General features: G+C 39.3%; 1 protein-coding gene across 1 annotated transcript in view; it reads right to left on the minus strand.

The window, feature by feature from the left end:
- Window positions 1-239: 239 nt before the first annotated feature.
- Window positions 240-15,187, minus strand: part of urb1 (URB1 ribosome biogenesis homolog) — a 41,848-nt gene continuing 26,900 nt past the window's right edge. The window contains exons 32-41 of the mRNA XM_079885896.1: window positions 13,472-13,580; window positions 12,042-12,202; window positions 11,002-11,113; window positions 10,774-10,880; window positions 10,451-10,594; window positions 9,038-9,147; window positions 8,738-8,935; window positions 6,372-6,613; window positions 4,946-5,497; window positions 240-499 (exon numbers count right to left, since the gene is read on the minus strand). Coding sequence (XP_079742022.1) covers window positions 339-499; window positions 4,946-5,497; window positions 6,372-6,613; window positions 8,738-8,935; window positions 9,038-9,147; window positions 10,451-10,594; window positions 10,774-10,880; window positions 11,002-11,113; window positions 12,042-12,202; window positions 13,472-13,580 — 1,896 coding nt within the window. The 3' untranslated portion in view covers window positions 240-338. The remainder of the gene's footprint in view (window positions 500-4,945; window positions 5,498-6,371; window positions 6,614-8,737; window positions 8,936-9,037; window positions 9,148-10,450; window positions 10,595-10,773; window positions 10,881-11,001; window positions 11,114-12,041; window positions 12,203-13,471; window positions 13,581-15,187) is intronic.

Raw genomic sequence — 15,187 nt, forward strand, 5'->3', positions numbered from 1 at the left:
ACAGTTCTGAGAACTATGCGAGTTCTGAATACCTTTTGTACTGTATTTATTTATTTATTGGTGGCAGAAACGAGCTTCCATACAAAATAGTCAAATATTGGGTGGGGTTTTTTTTGGCCGTACCAAAAAAAAAAAAAAAATATTCTATCAATGCTAAACTATAAAAAATGTGCATTGTACATGCAATCATACTAAAATCATTAATAGGCACACACAAAAAAAAAACACAAACACAAAAGGCCTGTTCATCTTTTTTATTTTAAAATTATAAAATTACAAAAAGATCCACTTAACATCTTCTATTACCATTGTGCGTGATAACGTGATGCCGCAGCACGTCAGGGGTCGAGCGCAGACAGGATCTCCTCACACATGAGCAGTGAGTGAGATGTGGGCGTCCTGTGGCGCATCAGTCTGGCGTGGGTCAGCAGGAGGTCAGGTGACCGAGCGCCACTCCACAGCTCATAGATGTACAGAGACAGCAGCTTCAGACCGCTTTCTGACAACAAAACAAACAAACAATATTTCAGTGGAGAAACACATGCCACAGTGATTATAGACTGTTTCAACAAATGCATGTTTCCCATTCATCATCTTAACAGGGTTCTCAAAAAACATTCTTCAATAAAGAGCTATAAACCAAACTATCCAGCCATCAGAGGAATAGCAAATGTTCCCATCTTTGCTCTGAAGAGGGAAAAAAGTATCTAAAATTGGGTGGGAAGAGTGTACCTATAATATCATTACAGTGAGTGAATGAAACTCCTCACTTGAAGAACTGCATGTGACAAACAACTGTTCGATACAAAACTATTGACATAGTAATTGATTACGAATATCTACACTACCGTTCAAAAGTTTGGGATCTGTAAGATTTTTAATGTGTTTAAAAAGTCTCTTCTTCTCACCAAGGCTGCATTTATTTGATTAAAAATACAAACAAAAACATTAATATTGTGAAATATGATTACAATTTAAAGCTGCAGTCCGTAGTTTTTCCCTCTTTACCGCCATCTCTGTTCGAAATCTGCAATTGCAGTTATTCGCGGAATTATACGCGGATGAATCCAATGTTTTGAGGAGAATGTGCGGCTGTCAATCACAGATTCTACTTTTTGGAAGTATGACCAACATTAGAATTTTCACTGGAAAATGTATTCTGAACAAGTAACATCCACTTTTGTTCTGACCAACTAAGACATCACTGACATCACATCATGTTTTCGGTTCGTTTAGATGTCTTTGGTCCACGTTGCGTTCACGTTTCAGTCGAAGCACACCAAGGGCCCTATTTTAAGGATCTAAGCCAGGGGTGGGGAGCGCTGGTCCAGGAGGGCCACTGTCCTGCACAGTTTAGTTCCAACCCTAATCAAACACAAGCTAATTATTGTCTTCAGGATCACTAAGGCTATAATCAGGTGAGTTTTTTTCAGGGTTGGAGCTAAACTATGTAGGACAGTGGCCCTCCTGGACCAACGCTCCCCACCCCTGATCTAAGCACATGGTCTAAAGCGCAGGGCGCAAGTACACTCAGGGCGTGTCCGAATCCACTTTTGCTAGTTTAACAACGGGGAAAATGGTTGGTGATCCCGGCGCATGGTCTAAAAGGGTTGTCCCTATTCTCTTAATGAGTAATGGGTGTGTTTTGGGCGTAACGTGCAATAAACCAATCTCATCTCCCATTCCCTTTAAAAGCCAGTTGCGCTCGCGCCATGGAGGATTCTCTATTTACATGGCGGAATTTGCAAGCGGTAAAACTGAATGCTTCTGTAGCGAGGAAACGGCTCTGCTCGTGCGCGAGGTTAAAGTGTGCAAGCAGACCATCTACGGGACAAGCCGGATTTCATATATTTATGTACACAATATTCATCTTTTACTTTGTTATCCTTTAATTTTTAATATTTGGCATTTTCGTGTGCTGCTGTGTATTTAATAAGAGTGTACGTGCGTTGTGGACCCACCTATAAGCGTACATTACTAATGCACTCTTTAAAGGTGCTCTAAGCGATGTTGGGTGACGTCACTTCTTGCTGACGTTCGAAGTATTGTCAAACAAAACGGAGGCTAGCTCGACCCTCCCTCCTCCTCATCCCGTCCCCTCCCCCTCCCTTCTGTGCTTCCTGAAACAGTCATAAATTCAGGACTTCGCATTCCTTCTCCTTTTCCCTCTTCTTTGCTATTTGTTCATCGGAACGTCGTCTCTTTGGTCGTGTGTCGGCCAAATCAAAATTCAAGAGAATATAATTCTAACGTTAGTCGTTGTCTAGGACATCTCTCCTCTAGCTAACTTCCCTCTTCATGCTTCTCTCTCCTCCACTCGCCACACCCCCCTTCATGTGTATGCGCACTAACCCCCCAACCCCCACCCCCAAATCATTCTTGTTGGTTATTGGCTGAAACACTGTTTGTTATGTTTCGTGGTCCAGGCTGGGCCAGTTTGTTTTTCTTGCCGTTTGTGGAGCCTGGGCTGTCTACAGAGACCGTGTTTTTTTACAGTGTGTTCAGGGGACAGGCAGCTAGCGGATAGTGAGGAGATGTTTGCTGTATGTGACAAAAAATGTTTCGGCCTAGAAAACATGTGACATTGTTTAGAGCCCCTTTAAATAACAAAAAAATACTGCCCCATTGACTTTAGACCAGGTTTCAGTTGGTCAATGTCTATTTCAGTTTCCTCAAAATAGTAACGCTCCAACAAAGCGTCTGAACACACCTCGTTTTCAGACCAGCAGCCCATGGGCAAACAAATGGGCGCAAATACATTTGCTATTTAACCCCCCGAGGTCGGCAATCACGCCGGCGTGATCTGCTCGTTTTTTTTTATATCAGTGCAAATTACTCTGTTGATTTTGATTTTACATACTTGTATTGTACATCATTCAAAACTGTTAAATGTCTTCTTTTATTTGTGTACACTCATAATAAAAACAAAATGTTGTGTTTTTCGTAAAACAAAGAAAATAAACATGATGCGCGTTCTGCCGTCTCTCTCAATGTGAAACTCATTCTGAAACGCGACAGAAAATGACCTGTAACTCAGCGAATTTTTGTCACACAGACTTGAAACGCATGTCTATACAACGCTTGGAATCTCTATTTTTAAAGTATGTAAATTATATAAAAAACAAATATTCTATTTTTAAGTAATCCATACGAAAGCAGCGGCATGTACAGTTTCTCAAACGCGTCCTCATTAACTATAATGTGACCACACCCACGCGCGCACGAGCGATTGACATGCAAATGATCCATGCGGAGAAACACAGACCTGTAAACGCCCTCATCACCTCAAAACAAAGAAGCAGAGACTTCGTAACTTACTCTTCTCTGCTTTCATCGGGTTTGGACGACTGTAAGCTGTGCTGTGCTGTGCTGTTTACCTTGAATTTACCTCGGATTTACCTCAGAAGAACGCGATTTGAAGATGAAAAGATTTTTAAGGTAAGACAAGTTAAACTGGTCGTGCCAGATTAAAATGTATGTTATGAAATGAGTTTGGAGTAAAAACATGAACTAAGCCTAATGTCATATATGTACATGTAGACAGAAACATGAAATGTGAACTAGAATGATAGGCAACATTTCAGTGCTTGTATAGCCTACGTGTTCAACACGAGGATGTTTTTATATTCTAATAAAACACAGCATGGTAAAAGTAGGCTAATATATATATATATATGTGTGTGTGTATTCTGTACATTTTAAAAAGCTATTTTAACCTGAAAAATCTAAAATATATTCCCCAAATTGTGCAGCATAGTTTATCTTGATATCAGCATGTTCACAGCTGTTTTGTTGTTGTTGTTTTTAGAGGAACAAGATGCCACTGATAAGTCCTGCTGACTTCAACATTCACATAAGTCTCCATACATGAACATGCTAAAGTGAAAAATCAAACACCATGGAAATGAAAGGTATGTAGCCTACTATGTTTCAGGAATGGCACAAAGGTGTGTGACAGTTCAAGTCTCTGTCTTTAGTTCAGTGTGTTAAATAATGTGGTTTTTTTTTTTTTGTCATTATGTTGTGTTGTAAATACATTAAAAACAATCAAAAAGCCATTCTTTTTTAAATCTCCTCATTCTTTGTGCAAGGTTGCTTAGAATGGCAGGGCCTGATAGCTCCTAATAGGGCCATTAGGGAGTGTCTTTTGTCTTTCTCAGGTGAGAAAAGCTTACATAATAATGAGATGTCCACGCCTCTTGCATAGAGCTTTCTCACACAAAACACGTCGTAAAATTTTTAAATCAATATATTGTCTTCTCTGAATGAGCAGTCAGGATGATTTTCACATAGTTTTGAAGCAAATATTCTGGGCTACGTGATACAATTTTCAAAAGTCTTATGAAGAAATAATCAGTAGGGGTTTCATGAGCTTATTTCAGTGACAATTTTTTTTTGTTTTTTCACAAACCACGCATAAATGTTATTATCTCAAACTACAAACTTTTACATACATGCTGTTGATATATTATTGTAGCAGAGTTTGTGCTGAATACAGTGTAATCAGACTTTAGCCATGAAAATGTCACAAGTAACAGAAATAAGCACAAATGTCAGAGCATGTCAGAACACCTCCAGACCCAGAAAACAGCTCAGACCTCAGAGGGTTAAACAACGTGGAGCAGGACGTGAAAATGATGACTGCGCCGGGCTGAAACTAGCAAAACACACTTGCGTCGCCTGGCGTTGCATTGCACCGGATGTATGATAGGACCCTAAGTGTTTGTTGGAAGCGGACCAAGACCCCCTGAAAATACCGTTCTCATTCCACTTCTTTTTTCCCCACAAAGGTTCGGATGGCACTCATTCAAATGATCTGCACCAACACAGTTTGTTTTAATCGAAGTGTGAACACGCTAAATCTGAGACCTAAGTGCTAAAACTCAGTGTCTCTAGAGAGGAAATGACTGGGATTGACTGCTGTGCTCTAGGGCTGTAGCCTTACCTTTCTTGGCACCATCATCTGTATTCGCAGGCAAGCAGGTTCGTAACACCGTCTGGTGGATGACGTCCAGAAACCCGCCGCGCGCCTCGAGCAAATGAACCATGACTCTAGAGAACAGCTGAAGGGTGTCCACTGTTGAGCCATGCTCTTGCGCTGTGTGGTGATATAACCTTAGAAAGTCCTTTCTCGTGATTTCATCAGACAGAACAGCGTCTACGATGGCAGAGCGCGGCAGAATGACGCTATTCACCCATTTTAAAAGAGCTGAGGTGCTGCTGTCATCATACGGGCTCTCGGTCAATGTCTTCAGGGCCCACTTGAGAATTAAACATGCAGTTGCAACGTTTAGATTGCTTGAATCAGGTTTGTCTACGGGTTCAGGTTTGGGTTCCCAATGTGTGAGGATGTTTCTAAGAAGTGGTTTACACTCGTCCAGCAAAGCCTGCTCCAGTTTTTCCCCTTGTCCATCTACAGTTTCTGTCTGTTTTTCCATCTGAAATTGAGCGTGCTTTGCTGAGTGGCATTTTCCTTGCCCTTTCTCTCTTCCAGAGCCTGAATAAACACATGAAATGTTTAGTTAGGAACAAGAATGTGTCAAAACATGTGATCTGTGTGTCTAACATTCATCCAGTTTCCACAAGGCCAAGGACTGTCCGTGTTCACTGCCGTTTAAAAGTCTGGGGTTGGTCAATGTTTGTAATTGTTTTTGTAAGAAGTCTTTTAAACTCACCAAGGTTACATTTATTTAATTAATAATACAGGCAATATTATTACAATTAAAATAACTTAGTGACTTTTCTTTTAAAGTCCTCCTGTAGTCAATTATTTGATCCCTTAAAACTCATCTTTGATCACAAAAATTACATATTGAACGGTTTTTCCTTGAAAATAAAATTCTTCATGCCTTAAAATAGCTTGAATGTAACTCTACACCCTTGCCTCACTTAGTATATGTGGTTCTATGAATATGCAAATGAGCCCCGCCTCCACTCACTCACACCAACTCAGAGATCCACTCGTTGACGATCACACGTTGATCTGATTGGTTACAAGGTAGTTTGTGACGTCAGAAACACCAGCGATTTCAAAGCGTGTTTTTGAGACTGTCTTTGATTCACTGCAGTTTTAAGGAGAAAATACTCAGCAATGATGTTGACTTATGAATTTACACATGGTTTGATAAACAACATTAAAAGCTTGATGTTAAACAATAGGGGTGTTAAATTGACTTGCGCAAACCTTAGTAAATCACGTTGCATTATTCATTTAAATACTCTCCTCTCAGAAATTTTGAGCTGATGCAAGCTGTTAGTAAATTTGGCCCTTAGACATTTTTTCAAAAAGTTATAGAGATTTCAAACGACAGTGACAGAATTTGACGAACTCTTTAACTTGTACTGAACCTGTAATGTGTTAGGACTCTTACCCATCAGCTCTTTGACTCTGTGTTTGTTGATGAGGGTCTGGAGAGCGGACAGCAGTGAGGCGTCCCGGGCCAGTGTTGCCCAGCGCTGCAGGAGACCGAGAACTTCAGAGCACGACACTTTCTGTGGGTGTAGCGTCAGCCAGCCTGCCTCTTTATGAGCGTTCAGAGCTGTCCCATGATGCATCAGTACAGAGTCGAGTGTGTGTAGGACTGCCTTCAGCTGAAGCGTGCTCACACCACTCCTGATCAGGAACAGAGAAAGAAAAAATTAAAACTATTTTCTTGCGTTTGATGAAAAAAGTGGTGATTGTGTGTGGTCCTATTCTGCTTTTTAACTTGTTCAACTTTCTTTAGTGTGTAATGTTGCTGTTTGAGCAAGGAAAAGGTCTGCAAAGATACAAAGCACTCCAAAGGGAGTTATTCTTTATGTCAGTGCGCACAGTTTCTGAACTCAGTAAAACGCCTCATTTAAAGGTTCCATATTGTCAAAACTGAAATTTCATGGCTTTTTTCATGATAGCAGAGGTCTAGGGGCGATGAAACTACCATATAAGTTTCAAAACAGTCGATCCACAGACAAATGCACACAGCCTGCATAAAGTAGCTGTGCCTTTTCACGAGCCGTTGTGACTTACGTATAAATGTGATGTCAGAACTACTCAGTCACCGCCTTCAGTCACCACCCCCACCAATGGACCCACACTCAGAAAACAACAGGCCAATCAGAAGAGAGGCTAATGAATATTAAGTAGACGGGCCAAAATCAACCTGTTCTTGGCAGATCTCCAGAGAAATTAGCTGTAAAAATATATTGAGATTGTTTTTGGTACTTATACTGCAAATATATAATCTTAAAGCTACACTGTGTAGGATTTTCTCCCATCTAGCGGTGAAATTGTTTATGACTACCAACTGAATATTACTTTCTAGCCCCTCCCATTCCGAGGGTGTTTTAACTCTTACGGTGGCCGTATTATTTCAAATCTGCCAGCAGTCGCGAGTAATCTCCCCCTCGCATTCGTCACGGTGCCACTGAGTGTAAAAACGCGAAAGGCGAAGCGATTTCCAGGTATGTCCCTCTTTGGCTAATGTATTTTCAAGATGGAGGCGCAACATGGCTGCCGCCATTCGAGCGACTCGCTCGTATGTATTCTAAATGGCAGATTCTACGCTTACGAGAATACTTGATTAGTTGGTAGAAGTAATTACACATTAATGAGCACATATCATTTTGAAAGAACAAAGTGTTTTTTGCTAAGAATCAACTTAAAAAATTACACAGTGTAGCTTTAAGGACATCAAAACCTAAAATAAAACTTCAGAAAGGTGTACAATATGGGACCTTTAAAGTCTTGAGCTTTCTTCTGTCCAATATTCCTCATTTAAATAATTCCCACCCAAAAGCAATGTAAAAAAGTGCCCTGGTCTGGTTGAGTTGTGTTATAGTGTTGAAATTCGTGGTTATGGCATTTATGACATTTCCAAAACACGCTCGAAGCGCTTGACCAATCACAACACACTGGTCCATCCGACCAATCAGAGCACACTACACTTTTCAGAAGGAGGGGCTTCATAGAGACAGGAACTAAACAGAGCGTTATTGACAGACTGGGAGGAGAGGAGCTGCAACAATGGAGAGTATGGGAAAAATAATGTGTGTTTCGAACATTCAAGTATGAAAACCTAGTAGAGTCCAAAAAACAAAATTAAGACTTTAAAAAAGGGGGCATAAAAGGTTAACAGAATCTACCCATAACATACTCAAGTATGTAAACGTTTCTAGCCAAGCAAGGGTTTTTGTGCATCGATAAAGTCTTACATTAGTTTTTCATGACCATTTCCAACCTTTCTTCTGTCGTTCCTCACTCTGCATGTTTTCCCACATTTCAGCCTGAACTGTTTTATGAATCATAATGCAAAGTAGTCTTTGCAAAGAGGCTGCTGAAGGATATGTGACACGACAGCACATTCAAAACACCTGTTGATCATTTCACACACAAAGGGTGTGATTCTTAAAAACGGCAAACAAAATAAAACTTTTACTTGCATGTAACTTACGTGACAATTAACCATCATCAGAGAGCTGTAAACATGTGAATGTGTCCTTAAATTATTAAAATATTAACTTAGTAAATATATTACATCGAAGGGGTTCTGCTGAGAAAAAAGCTTGTGAATTCCTGTTCTAAGGCGAAGAGAGACAGTGGAAAATGGACGTGAAAAACGAGTCCATGACTGTTGTTTGGGCACAGGAAAATCATTATATATTATACCATTATTATAATATTGTAAGCTGACCTCATGGAAATAAATAAAACAGAGGTCGTGTGCGTTTTTCACAGACGTTTGATCTTTCACGGTCTTACCCCAGATGCCTGATGACTGTGAGCAGCGTGCACAGGAACTCATTGATGATCGTCAGAGGAAGACATTTGCCTGAAGTCTGCGGCCGCTCTGGTGTAGTGCTGTGTGCTTCTGGTTGACCCTCTTTATTACCCAGATTAGTGAACCACAGAGCATGAAGCAACTCGATGACCGAACTCAACAGCTTACTGTCAACATTCCTACAGGAAACAAATCTAATCAGTTTCTAAAGTGAGCCCACAAAGTAATGAGACTTAAAGCACATGTCAATGTCAAAGCATATACTCCATTAGTTAAATCACCTCTTTTCTATAATCTGTAATATCCATGTTAGGACTCCATGCTCTTTGGTGAGGACATACGCTGCTCTGTTGCCATGAGCCGTCTGCCGCAAAACATTTATTATCTGAATCTGGAACAGCAGAGCAGAACATTGTCAAGCCAACAGATCCCATGCCATATTACACAACAAGTATTACTATATGTGACAATTAGAAAACTTGTATAGTACTTTAGAAGGCTTTTCACACTTAAAAAAAACCCTTGGTATTAATAAATTCAGGTTTCACACTGTACATTCCTAAACCCTGGGCTGACGTCCTTATCTGCATATATGCGGTGTCAGTGTCATTGATTGCGATACGTTAACAAAGGCTCTAGCATTGCACATCCTCATATTATATATTGCAGACCGCCTGTTACTTTACGATCAGATTAATCCTAAACGGATAAATTCAGTGTCTGTACAGACTTCAAAAGGATCCAGTGTCAGGAAACATTTATTTAATAGCGTCCCAGATCACGGCAGAGATCGGTTTATTCGTTTATTGAAGCAGCAAACTGTATATCGGATGCACCACAAACAGGAAGTAATTTTTTTTTCTGATTGGTTATTCTGGGATTTTGGGCGGTTGCTGATGTCTTATATTGGTTAGACAGCATGCAGTCCAGACTAATGAAAAAAAAGTGAAACTGTGGATTTGAAAGTGCGCACTGCAGTGATGCCTGGAAACACTTATCTCAGGAAAATACAGTCAAAAGCAAGATGTGCAGCACCAATCTGCCATTTACATAACATCGTAATGAGAACACTACTGTAAAAGAATATTGTCAATTATTTGTGCTTTAGTTGCCCGTGTTTCAGCGTTGTTGTTACAGGAAGAGCGCGTCCACAATCAGAGTTACACATTCAGACAAGCACGGTCAAGTCCACGTTCACATGCGCATTCGCGTCCTTTTGTGCAGATGCAAGTTGAAATATGACTTTTATGTTGTTGTATATAACTGATTAATCTCATATAGGATGCGTTTGGTTGAGTTAACCCTGGCAGAGCGCTTCTGTTTACCTATTTAGACCAGCTAAGGCTACACCTTTTAGGACTTCAAATTTCAGTTAATACATTTTACGATTTCTTCCTCATTAAAAATGTATATTACTTGCATACTTACTCATTTAAACCCTAAAATTAAGTTCAGGATATTAAACATTTTAAAAAAAACTAACAACAAAAGATATTTAAAAAAAAATTGGATTCTGCACTAATCAAGAAAAATATTTTGTATAAAACTACTTTTAACAATTTAACAACTAATTCACAGTTGCAACTTATTTCGAGCAGTAATTTTGCACTGAAGATAATGGAAGCACGTTAAGAGTTGAATCTACCCTACATTGTTGCTTCGCTCACTAGCAGCACATCTGAACACACACACACCTGAGAGGCCTGGTCACACAGCGGCGTGCTGCCGAAGCCCAGCAGGGTCTGATAGATGCCTTGCTTCTCACAGAGCTCGTAGCACTGCTTATCCCGGACCCCTTCCTCCAAAATACTCAAACCCCACTCGCGCTCCATTTTGTGCTGGACAGAGAAACAGAAACAAATCAGAGTCGAGTCTTCAGCAACTGCAACATTCATTGGTTGAAGACATGTTTATTTGAACATATACTATATTACCAAGCATACTGTATTTGTCACCCATGAGTTATTTGCTATGCAACCATAAGTGTCTAATCGCATGATCTCTGATGTTTCATTACCTCCAGATCAAAGCTGTAGAAGAGTTTGAAGAAGTCAGGAATTCTCTTGAGGTCCAGAAACTGAGTTCCCAGAAGAAATCTGCTCACCACCATGTACATGTGTTCCTCTGCAGCGGGAGAAAGTTAAACTCAGGGTTTTTGGGAAACTTCACTCTGATTCCATATCTCTTATGATATGTTAACATGTGAAGTGAGCACTCGACTCTATGGCTCCATGAACACACTCACCAGGTCTCAAGATCTGCTGAGCGACTTTAGCAATGAAGGCCACGTGTACAAACGGTACCTGGAGGTTTTGCTTTTGGATCCCGTTCTTAACGGTGTCAAGCAAGTACAGTAGCTGGATATTATATAAAAACATAAATATTAAAATAAATAAATAATATAATAAAAAGTTGGGGTCAGTAAGATTTAGCATTTATTTGATTCAATAAAATAGTCAATAATATTGTGATATTATTTACAATTTAAAATAACTATTTTCTATTTGAATGTATTTTAAAATACAAGTTATTTCAGTGACGGGAATGCTGAATTTTCAGCAGATATTAGTGACACTTCAGTCTTCAGTGTCACATGATCCTTTTTATTCTAATACAGGTGAAACTACAAAAAATTTGAATATCGCGCAAAAGTTATAATTTTGATGATTATGGCTTACAGCTTATGAAAACCCCAAATTCAAAATCTCCAAAAAAAATTATTATTACATGAAATCAATAAAAAAAGGATTTTAAATTCAGAAATGTCGGCCCTCTGAAAAGTATAATCATGCATATGAATATAGTAAAATATACTAAATATATTAGTTTCACCTTTTAATTTGAATTACTGAAATACACAAACTTTTGCACGATATTCTAATTTTTCGAGTTTCACCTGTATGCTGATTTAGTGCTCAAGAAAAGTTTTACTATTATCAATGTTGTACTTTTTTTTTTACAGGAGTCTTTGAAAAATAGAAAGTTAAAAAAAACAGCAATAATTTGAAATATAATTATTTTGTAACAAATGTTTTTACTGTAACTTTTAATCCATTTAATGTTTACTCACAAATCTTACTGAACTCAAACATTTGAAGGGTATATTATATTATAAACAAAAATGTAGTGTCAAATTTTATTAATTTTTCCCATTATTACAACACTAAAAGCAACGTATAAAATTGCATAAAATATGAAAAAAAAAAAGTACAGAATTGGAACAATCTTCAAATAACTCTTACTAACAGTGATATGTGACACTTGTAAACAGTAACACGTCTCTACCTGTCTCTTCTCTCTGAATCGAGCGCCCTCCAGGTGCTGATAAAAGGATCCCAGGACTTGGTACGCCGCGGCCCTCACTTTAGGGTCACAGCTGCTCAGGGCCGCCACTGCGACACCCAAAGCATGACTGGAGACAAACTTCTGGCAGTCCACCGCACACTCTGATGAGAGAGACACAGCACAGCACAGGTGAACTAATGTAAAGAAAACCTTGAAAAAGCAGGCTTGCAGGCAAATGTCTCAATCTGATGAAATGTTTTAAGATAAAAAAAACCTTGACATATGTCTAGATACTGACTAAAATTATCATGATCACAATGATTTTGTTGGCCATATGAAATTAATAATTAATTAATGTGAATATTGTGTTGATTTTATGGCAGATTTAAAGGGGTCATGACATTGATTTTTATTATTTTAACATGTTTCTTGAGGTACACTTATAATTTTAAGTTCTATTTTTAATTTAAATAAATAAAAAAATATAATTTTTTTGCACAAAAAAATTATATATATATATATATATATGCGTATTTTTAAGGGCGGTTCCTTTTTAAGGCTTGTCAGTAAACAGACACTGTTATAATTGGCTAACGTCGGTTCATAGGAAACAGTACTAACGCCCACTCACTAATAAACATGAGCTAGAGTTATAAAAACATTATCTATATAAAATCGTTTACAGACAAAGCATTATGAAATAATTTACTTATGTGCTGTGATGCAGCTTCATATTTCAACAAAAGTTTTTTTGCGAACTTTCTGTTACACTGTGCCTCGTTTACAAAACAAACTGCTCCGAACAAACATATAATCCTCTGACGTGATCTGGGACGCTGTTAAATAAACCATCCACTTGTTTCTGACGCTGGGATCCTTTTGAAGATGCAAACAAGCTGTTTAAACTGTCAACGTGAACGTTCTTTAACTCTTCATTTGTCCTGTTGTCGACAGACTCGAGTGTGTGGATACATCAGAAACTGAACTGAACATCTGTACTGTATCCAGTGTAGACAGCGTCACTGATTATAATGGCTTCTGTTTGCTTAAGACGTGATGCTCATATCCAGGGAAAGCAAATGTCAGCCGTTAAACGAGTAAACGCCAGTGGCCGTTATCGCATCATGGTGCGATGATGTAACTATTCGTCGATGTCTTGCTCTGGAGGCGGTCATATGCAAATGTATTTGCCTATGTGACATCACAGATCCCGCAATATAAAAACGAGCCGCTTTTGGAGCTTGATTAAATAAATGCTCGACTGAAAATATCGACTGATACAATAAACTGAAAAAACAAATTATCACTAATAACAGCCGGCAATATGGTTCCAATACACTGTATACAAGTGCTAGTCAAAGTACCTAAATACTAGTAAATAAATACACAGAACCAAAAACCAGCATTGTGGGCCTGTCATGTCAGGTTACCTGGGCGAAGGATGAAGCTGAAGAGAGGGAGGAGGAAACAGGGGTCATACAGAGATGACAGATCGAGAGAACGCTTGCCTTCCTGCGTGTATACCGAGTTTCTGCTGCCCTGTAGAAAGAGTGTGATGTTCATGCATGACTCAGGCTTTAAAATGGTACAATTCATTTATTTATTTTCCTACTTCTGTAAAGTAAACAGGAATAATTCAGGAATAAATTAAATAGGAATAATTCAATTTAGAATTTGTTCTAAAGGTTAGTTCACCCAAAACAAGTTTTCTGAAGAGACAAAAAATCACTTTGTATGATGAACAGATTTCATTTAGGATTTTATTTACATATAAACAAAAGCAAACAGAACTACAACTGTTTAATAGCTTACTACTCGGTTGGCATTGCACTCACCCAGGTCTACCTGTTCAACTTGTTAACACAAATATCTAATCAGCCAATCACATGGCTGCAACTTAATGCATTTAGGCATGTAGACATGATCAAGACGATCTGCTGAAGTTCAAACTGAGCATCAGAATGGGGAAGAAAGGGGATTTTGAATTAAAAAGAAGTGAGTTTGATTGTGGCATGGTTGTTGGTGCGAGATGGGCTGGTCTGAGTATTTCAGAAACTGCTGATCTACTGGGATTTTCACGCACAACCATCTCTAAGTGAAAATATTAATTTAGCAGCACTTCTGTGGGAGAAAATGCATTATTGATGCCAGAGGTCAGACGAGAATGATCAGACTGGTTCAGCTGATAGAAAGGCAACAGTAACTCAAATAAGCACTAGTTCCACCCGTCTGCAGAAGAGCATCACTGAACACTCAACACATCAAACCTTGAAGCAGAAGAGCATCTCTGAACACTCAACACGTCAGACCTTGAAGCAGAAGAGCATCTCTGAACACTCAACACGTCAAACCTTGAAGCAGAAGAGCATCTCTGAACACTCAACACGTCAAACCTTGAAGCAGAAGAGCATCTCTGAACACTCAACACGTCAAACCTTGAAGCAGAAGAGCATCTCTGAACACTCAACACGTCAGACCTTGAAGCAGAAGAGCATCTCTGAACACTCAACACGTCAAACCTTGAAGCAGAAGAGCATCTCTGAACACTCAACACGTCAAACCTTGAAGCAGAAGAGCATCTCTGAACACTCAACACGTCAAACCTTGTAGCAGAAGAGCATCTCTGAACACTCAACACTTCAAACCTTGAAGCAGAAGAGCATCTCTGAACACTCAACACGTCAAACCTTGAAGCAGAAGAGCATCTCTGAACACTCAACACGTCAAACCTTGAAGCAGAAGAGCATCTCTGAACACTCAACACATCAAACCTTGAAGCAGAAGAGCATCTCTGAACACTCAACACGTCAAACCTTGAAGCAGAAGAGCATCTCTGAACACTCAACACGTCAGACCTTGAAGCAGAAGAGCATCTCTGAACACTCAACACGTCAAACCTTGAAGCAGAAGAGCATCTCTGAACACTCAACACGTCAGACCTTGAAGCAGAAGAGCATCTCTGAACACTCAACACGTCAAACCTTGAAGCAGAAGAGCATCTCTGAACACTCAACACATCAAACCTTGAAGCAGAAGAGCATCTCTGAACACTCAACACGTCAGACCTTGAAGCAGAAGAGCATCTCTAAACACTCAACACATCAAACCTTGAAGCAGAAGAGCATCTCTAAACACTCAACACATCA

This window comes from Squalius cephalus, assembly GCF_949319135.1.
Source record: "Squalius cephalus genome assembly, chromosome: 11".
In the NCBI taxonomy this organism is placed as follows: Eukaryota; Metazoa; Chordata; class Actinopteri; order Cypriniformes; family Leuciscidae; genus Squalius; species Squalius cephalus.